The sequence below is a fragment of the Staurois parvus genome, unplaced genomic scaffold (assembly GCF_062004578.1).
Source record: "Staurois parvus isolate SC_StPar_1 unplaced genomic scaffold, SC_StPar_1.0 ptg001039l, whole genome shotgun sequence".
Taxonomy (NCBI): Eukaryota; Metazoa; Chordata; class Amphibia; order Anura; family Ranidae; genus Staurois; species Staurois parvus.
The window spans coordinates 1,509,531-1,517,500 of NW_028318835.1; the positions used below are offsets into that span (position 1 = coordinate 1,509,531).

General features: G+C 35.1%; 1 protein-coding gene across 2 annotated transcripts in view; it reads left to right on the top strand.

Annotated features, from left to right (window-relative positions):
• The window catches only part of POLDIP3 (DNA polymerase delta interacting protein 3), a 322,558-nt gene that overhangs the window by 131,631 nt on the left and 182,957 nt on the right, over nucleotides 1-7,970 (top strand). For both annotated transcript variants that reach the window (XM_089657905.1, XM_089657904.1), the window contains one exon: nucleotides 359-529. In XM_089657905.1, the coding sequence (XP_089514031.1) occupies nucleotides 359-529 (171 nt within the window). The remainder of the gene's footprint in view (nucleotides 1-358; nucleotides 530-7,970) is intronic.

The window sequence follows — 7,970 nt, forward strand, 5'->3', positions numbered from 1 at the left end:
GGTTGATTGTGATCTGTATTCCCAATGGGGAGAATTACATTCTGTTGTTTCTGGTATCCAATATCACTGGGAAAAAATAATGGGATAATCAAATATGTTACAGCTTTCACTTGAACGGGTCTCTTTAGAGAGATTTTCAGTCAATTTCTGTTGTCACCAGGAGGGGGAATCTCTCCAACAAGAAACAGAAAAAAAGGACAAACTTTAAGGGTCCCATTCTTCATACTCCATGCAGAATATTAAAATGGCTATAGGTACACTTTAAGCCTAGCATTTGTCGAATTGTTTGTAGTTAAATAATGACTATTTCCTAACTACCTTACTTAATTTGTGGTGTTGTTCATCTTCTTTCTTACAGACAAGGATGTCATTACCTCTCACTAAAGTGGTGCAAAATGATACCTACACAGCTTCTATTGCTACACACCCTGTGACCACCGCACCTTTACAGCAAACAAAATCCTTAACTGGTGTATCACGTACACTCATTGCCAAGGCAAAGTCAACTGTGCAATCTTCTCCAATTGAGGTAAGATTTTGTTTGTTATAATTGGTCTACATTTATGCAAAACATTTTTTTTTTCCTTTCAATTTTGTATAGAGTAGGGAATTGAAACATTTTCCCTCTGGCTGCATCTAGTTGCAGTGTTTCCCTTTGGATCCTCTCCTGGAAACTAATCTCTTCAAAGATGTAACCCTAAAAAAGGTTAGAATTTATGTCAGTGTGTTCCTGCTGTGGAGATTTCTTCTGTCACTACTGTCTTGGGAAACAAAATGTTCTGAAAAGAACACTTATTTCTTAAGACCATTGTGACAGGAGAATGGCAATGCTGGATTCCTAGAAGGATCTTAGTGACAAGATACCTGGATTGCAAGCTTCTGCACTGGATGCAGTCTTGTCAGCTGATGTCCTCTGCTCTCACCACTGACTGCTACCAATTTACTATTGTTCTCAGCTCCCTCTGAGAACTATACAGCCCTGCCTATCTATGATATGAAGTTTTTCGATAGACCAGCAGAGGTGTGGGAAAAAAACTACTTGGATTTGGAATGGTTTACTCACAAGCCTAATATTAAAAAAAGAAAAAAAAGTTGGAAGATGGCAAATAGATTAGGAATAGTGGTTCTAGGAGAGAACAGCATCAGTGAAATGTAATCCGCACATTTGGCCTCCACAATTTATGCCTTGGATATCCACATTATTTCTTTTTTTTAATGGCAAGTGCTTGTGTAAATCTAACAAAAGTAGCATGCTGCTTCATATACTGTTTGCATCCCAATTAGAATTTCCTGTGGAAATGACATCTATTACCTGTCTTGTTTGATCAGAGGCTTGTCTGTGAGGGCTGAAGCCCACTTGATCTGGGTGGCTATAGCAAAGCAAAAAGGTGTTGGTTAAAATTTTGTCATGATCTTTAGATCTACATTAACCACTTGCCGACCAGCCACTGTAGAAAAACGGTTACAGGGCGGCACTGCTGCGCAAAATCACGTTTTAAAACGTCATTTTGCAAAACAGGTAGGGGGCGCGCGACCGCCCTACCCGTGCCACCGATTGTGGCCGCGAGTGTCAATCACCGGGTCCCGGCCGGCGATTGCCGGCAAACAGTGACACAGAGCACAGCTGAGCTCTGCTGCCTGTCGGCTCCTAACACGCTGTTCCTGAGAGCGGAGTTTAGCTCTCGGGATCAGCGTGTTCTTATGAAGTACACACCCCCTGCCCACTAGTTAAACACTCCCCTCACACAGTTAACCATTTGATTACCTAAAAAAGTTAACCCCTTCCTCCCCTGTGCCATTAGTACAGTGTCTGTTTTTTTTTTTTTTTTTTTTCTTTGCACTGATCACTGTCATAAATCGCTGATCGCCGCGATTATTCGTATTAAAAACAAAAAATCCCAGTATCTTTCCCGCCATTTGTAAACTGTATAACTTTCATGTAAACCAATTAATTTACACATTTGGGATTTTTTTTAGCAAAGATGTCGCAGAATACATTTTGGCCGAAATGTATGACAAAATTTGATTTTTTAATTTTTTTTGCTGGACATGTTTTATAGCAAAACGTCCAAAATATTGTTTTGTTTTTTTTGTGTTTTTTGTTTTATAGCGCAAAAAATAAAAAAAAACGCACAGGCGATCAAATACCACCAAAAGAAAGATCAATTAGTGGGAAAAAAAAAGGACGTAAATTTAATTTGGGTGCAATGTTGCATGACCGCGCATTTGTCAGTTAAAATAACGCAGCGACGTAACACTAACAGCTTCCTGACCGCCCTATAGCAGAAATACTGCTACAGGGCAGCATGGGTGCGCAAAATCACATATATATATATATTGCAGTAAATATAGATCACTAATTCTCCCCAACTCTTTTTAACCTCCTTGGCAGTATGATTCCTTCTGATTTTTTTGTGCTGAAAGCGGTACCATTTTTTCGCATGGAAATAGTTTTTTATTGTAGGCTGTAATTTTTAGGAAAATTTCCCCACAAATCATTACTCAATTCTGTAAGTGGTTCTGATTTACTATCGCTGTTCTCTAGCCGGTCTAAAACCGCTTTTGACGTAAAGGGACGCTTTTTGGACGCCATGGACTTTTCTAAGTTTCCAGGCAGAAAGAACAGACAAAATGCAGGCAGGGCACAGGGCAAAGCACTAGGGACAATATGTATGTGAAATGGGATGAAACAGCAATGTTTTACTATTTAAAATTGAAAAAAAAATGACATTTTTTAAATTTCCCGCCGCCGGCGGCGCCCTTACATCCCGACGTCACGGGGACCGGAACACAGAAGCCGGATGCCGTCATCGGCCAGAGGAGATGGCCGGGGACGCTGCAGGGGACACATCGTGGGAACAAAGGACAAGGTAAGTGCTGCAGGGACCCCCAGAGCAGCACCGCATGGTAAGCCCGAGTGTAGCTCGGGGTTACCGCTTGTGGTATAGAAATTCTACCCCGAGCTACACTCAGAAAAACCGCCAGGGAGGTTAAGCACACTTCACCTCTACCCTTAGAGGTGCACAAATATAAACATAAATATGCTCAGTGAAAATTAATAAAAGACACCCTTCATTAGATAATAATTTCAAATTAAAAGTCCAAAATATATATAAAAAATTATAAAAATTAAAAACCGAAATGTCCAAAAATATATATATCCAGTATCCCAATAAAATAAATAAGTACGTGTAGTCCAAAATTGATTCAAGTGTAAAAACTCTCCGCTGCTTGCAAAAACTTGATTACCTCAAAAAAAAAATCCTTTATAAATCAAAAATTTACATGTGAAATCACTCCAATAATAATCACCCAAGTGAGAAACAAGTGTATATATCAAACCACATACACATGCAATATACAGTGCAAAACCATGTATGTGAAACACTCTACTGTGCTCAAAAAACTCATAACACAGTGTACACTTCTATCAAGGTAAGGAGTGAATACCCTTACCAATATTCAAAACAATTTTTGCTTTGATCTCGATCCACAGAAATTGCCGGATGATATAAATCCTCCTGCAGATGTCCTCAGGGTTTACTTTGATCCTATAGCACTGTATGGATCCTTCCACCCTAGCAACTCAGATATGTTTCCACCATATATGCCATTCAGATACATTAAAACCATCTTTCAATCGCATAAAGCATATAGGGAGTGTAATTTTCACTAGGGAATATGGATGTTTTCAATTTTTTGAACAATAGACAAGTTAATTTAGATGAGGTATTTTCCACTGCACAGATAGTGTTTGAGGACAACTTAGAGGTTGTAGCAAAGAAAATAGGATTTACAATGGAGAAAAAATTTCAATTATGGTGGTATGTTATTACTTTGGAGAAATATCTAACGGAGGATATTATCCCAAGAAGGCTTAGATGGGATCTAGGCCCAAATGATGGTCTGTTAGATGAGGATTCCAATATGGAGTGGAAAAATTTTTTCCATACTTGTGAGACAATTAGTAGTTATGTTGTTGGAGAGGAAAAAAAGAAAGTTAAAAATGGTGGAATCAAAGTTATTGGAATTACAAAATAAAATAGAAGTGTTTAAAGATAAAAAGGAATATGATGATGCGACAAAAAAATTACATGACCAATTGAATAAAAAAGATTTGGAGATTAAGAAGAAAAAACATAGGAAATATATGAGAGATATGGGAGATTACCAGACTAATAATATCTATAAATGGCAGAGTGTTATCACCAATCAATGTCAGTCTAATAATACTACGCCTAATAATTCACCCATAAAAGGAAAAATGCCAGTAAATAGTGGATTCCCAAAAAAAATGGAAGAGAGAAAGAAAGATAATACTAAACATATACAAACAACTCAACCAAAATCTCCTTGGAGAAGGGATGAAGAGTATTATGGAAGTCCATATAGGAATTACTACAATGTCCCAGTGTATAACAGATTTCAGCCTCTAGAAGGGTGGAAAAATCCCAGGGGTTTTAGTGGAAACCCTAGGGGATACAGAAATACTAATTTTTTTCAGCGAAATTACAGAGGGAGACCACCAGGACCCTTAGCAAGAGCTCCCTTTTACCAACAAGGGTGGGGAGGAGGAACAATGAGGGATCAACCCTATTATTATCAGAACCAGTACAGAGGAGCACAAGAGGGTCCATCCCAGCAAAGAGGGGAAGATTAAGAAAATCAGGGAGAAAGCATGGATATACAAGGGATGGAACCAAAAGTGGACAACAAGAGAAAAAGGAGAGATGCTTAGGGGAAGGAATTTATAATCTTAGTTCTATTCCCCTGACACAGAATGAAATCCATGTTCTGGATAAAGGACTTAAATTTGCCCCTAAATCAAACTTTAATAAATTTGAGGCTTATATTGATCTTAACAGATACATTAGAAAATTGAATATTAAAAAATATTTTTCTTCTCTACCTGGACCTGGGTTTTCGGCTATTAAATCAAGTCCAAGTATTGTAGATTATTATACACATAGTGGGTTAAAGAACAATTCGACTTTTAATCCAGTTAATATGAAAAATCAGTTTGTGAAAGTTTTTAAACAGATGGTAACAGAGGAAATAAGAGACATTGAAATTAAGAAACTAAAAGAGGAAACTATTTTTCAGGAAGGTTTAAATTCCCTAAAGAAAAATAACAATGTTGTAATTAGACCGGCCGATAAAGGGGGAGGGGTGGTGATTTTGGATAGGTCGGCCTACGAGGAGGTTATGGGAAATATTTTACAGGATTCAGATACTTATATGAAGATAAAGAATAATCCATTGAATAAATATAAGAAAATACTCCAAGATTTAATCAATAAAGCACAGAAAGATGGAATTTTGGATAACAAAGAAGTGAGATATTTAATTCCATCTCATTGTAGAATGCCTATAATATATTATTTACCAAAGATACATAAAAGTTTAAACAATCCCCCTGGTAGACCGATCATAAATGGGATAGATTCTATACATTCCAGAACAGGGGAATATATTGATTTGTATTTACAACCGATAGTAAAACAAATGCCATCATATCTTAAAGATGGGCAAGATGTTATTGATTTGGTGGAATTTATGAAGGTCTCGAAAAATACTATATTAGTCACTATAGATGTTAATTCTCTATACACTAATATCAAACATGAAGGCGGAATAAAAGCAGTGAAGTGGGGTCTTAAGAATTTTACGGATCTCCATATTAGACAAAGGAGATTTATTGTGACATTACTTGAATTCTGTATGACAAAAAATGATTTTTGGTATGGGGGACAATACTATGTACAAAAGAAAGGGGTAGCAATGGGCGCAAAGTTTGCGCCCTGTCTAGCAAATATTTTTTTAAGCAAATGGGAGGAGAGGGTTATTTTTAATAGAAAATGGGAAGGATTGATCTTGTGGAAAAGATACATCGATGATATTTTGGTGATTTGGGATGGTCCTATAGAATCTTTGAAGGCTTTTTTAACAGTTTTAGAAAGAAATTAATATGATTTAGGTTTTACCTGTAATATGGATAGTGTTTCAGTGAATTTTTTAGATTTAAATATTTTTATAGAAGATAATGTTATTTTTACCAAAACATATTTTAAAGAAACAGATAGGAATGGATATATACCCACTAATAGCTGTCACCATCCATCCTGGATTAATGGAATACCTAAAGGACAGTTTCGTAGAATTTTTAGAAACTGTACAAGATTAAAAGAATATATAGAGCAAACTAAAATTATTAAGGATAGGTTTATTGAAAAGGGGTACGACCCAGAGGTATTGGAAAAAACTAGATTTGAGGTGAGTAAAAGCTATATAGGGGATAAGAAGATTATAAGGCTCCTATCTAATAAAAATCCTGATAATAAGAATAAGGTAGAGTATGCTTTTATTACAGGTTTTAATAGCCAATATAAAGATGTGGAATCCATTGTTTCCAAATATTGGTCTATACTAAGAAGAGATACTAATTTGGGTTCATTAATCCCAAGTAAGCCTTCATTTATTTATAGAAAGACAAAAAATCTGAGAGATGTTTTAGTGAAAAATATTATATCCCCTCCTAATAGAAAGAAAAAACATATGTTTGATTTTAAAGGCTTCTACCCCTGTAGAAAATGTAGAATGTGTACAGTAACTAATACTAAAACGAGAGTCATTGCGAATTTTACATCTAACAATACTGGTATGATATTTAAGATTAAGAATTTCATTACTTGCACTACCCCCTATGTCACGTACTTATTGGAATGTCCGCGTAAACTCCAGTATGTAGGCAGGACTTCAAGACCACTACAAAAAAGATTAAGTGAGCATATCACAAATATTAAAAAAGGGAAGAAAGACCATTGCTTATCGAGGCATTTTAGAGATCACATAATTGTGATCCTAGTGTCCTCAAATTCTGTGGAATTGATAAGATAGATGCACATTGGAGGGGAGGTGACAAAATTAAGGCCATATCCAAGAATGAAACGTATTGGATATTTGAATTAAAAACATTGAGGCCGGGAGGTTTGAATGTGGATCTGGATTTGAATTGTTTCATTTCTAATTTCTAATTCAAATCAGTAGGTATAATTCTTATGAGTCTTGCTGTTAAGATATTAGTCTTCTATATTGTGTCTTGGAGTTGATAGGGAATTATAAATAATAATTGATTTTATTTATATTCTATGTTTATTATTTTTAGAAAGAAAATGGAATAAAAAGAATACAAGGAAAAGGTAGTTTTAATATTAAAATGATAAATATTGTAGTTTTTGCATATAAGATATCATCTTCCACGAATTGTAGAAAGTATTGATGATATGTCTATCGGGATATCAGATGGTCTGTGCAGTATATTCATCATTTGAGGTCATATGTGGACATGTCATTATTAATGTAGTGTTTCATTCTAAATAAAAGTACATATAGAGTGATAGTAATCTATTTAATAATTTTAATTAATATTTTAATGAAATATATAATATTTAATGTAATCATTTTTCAGGAATAGGGTAGTATATATAATTAGTCATAGTGATTGGTGTTAATATGTTTCCAGTGACAGATTATATAAAGTCTATTATTATTAATATATGGAGTTTTATGCGTATATAAATTAATTTAATAATTAGGTAAGATATTAATAAATTCCCATTAATATATAAAAGGTGTGATCCCAGAAAAGAATAGTGTATAGTCAATCAACCTTGGTGTGTTCTATCATCATTATGTCATTTTTAGGGTTTTAAGATTAATAGGGGTATAGATATATTATGAAGCATTAGAGAATATAATTGTTTTTGTATATTGTGACATTGTATTTGAAGCAATTGATGTGTTTAATATTATGATCCTAATTAGAATTGATGAATAGAGTATGTGGTTTAGGGTTAATATGTATAGATATTTATAATACTGTGCCGTTGGTATATATTGGTTAGTGAATACTGGATAGTATGGGCATTGCCCCTCCTAAAGATGGAGATTGCGGTGTCGATGCTATGTAT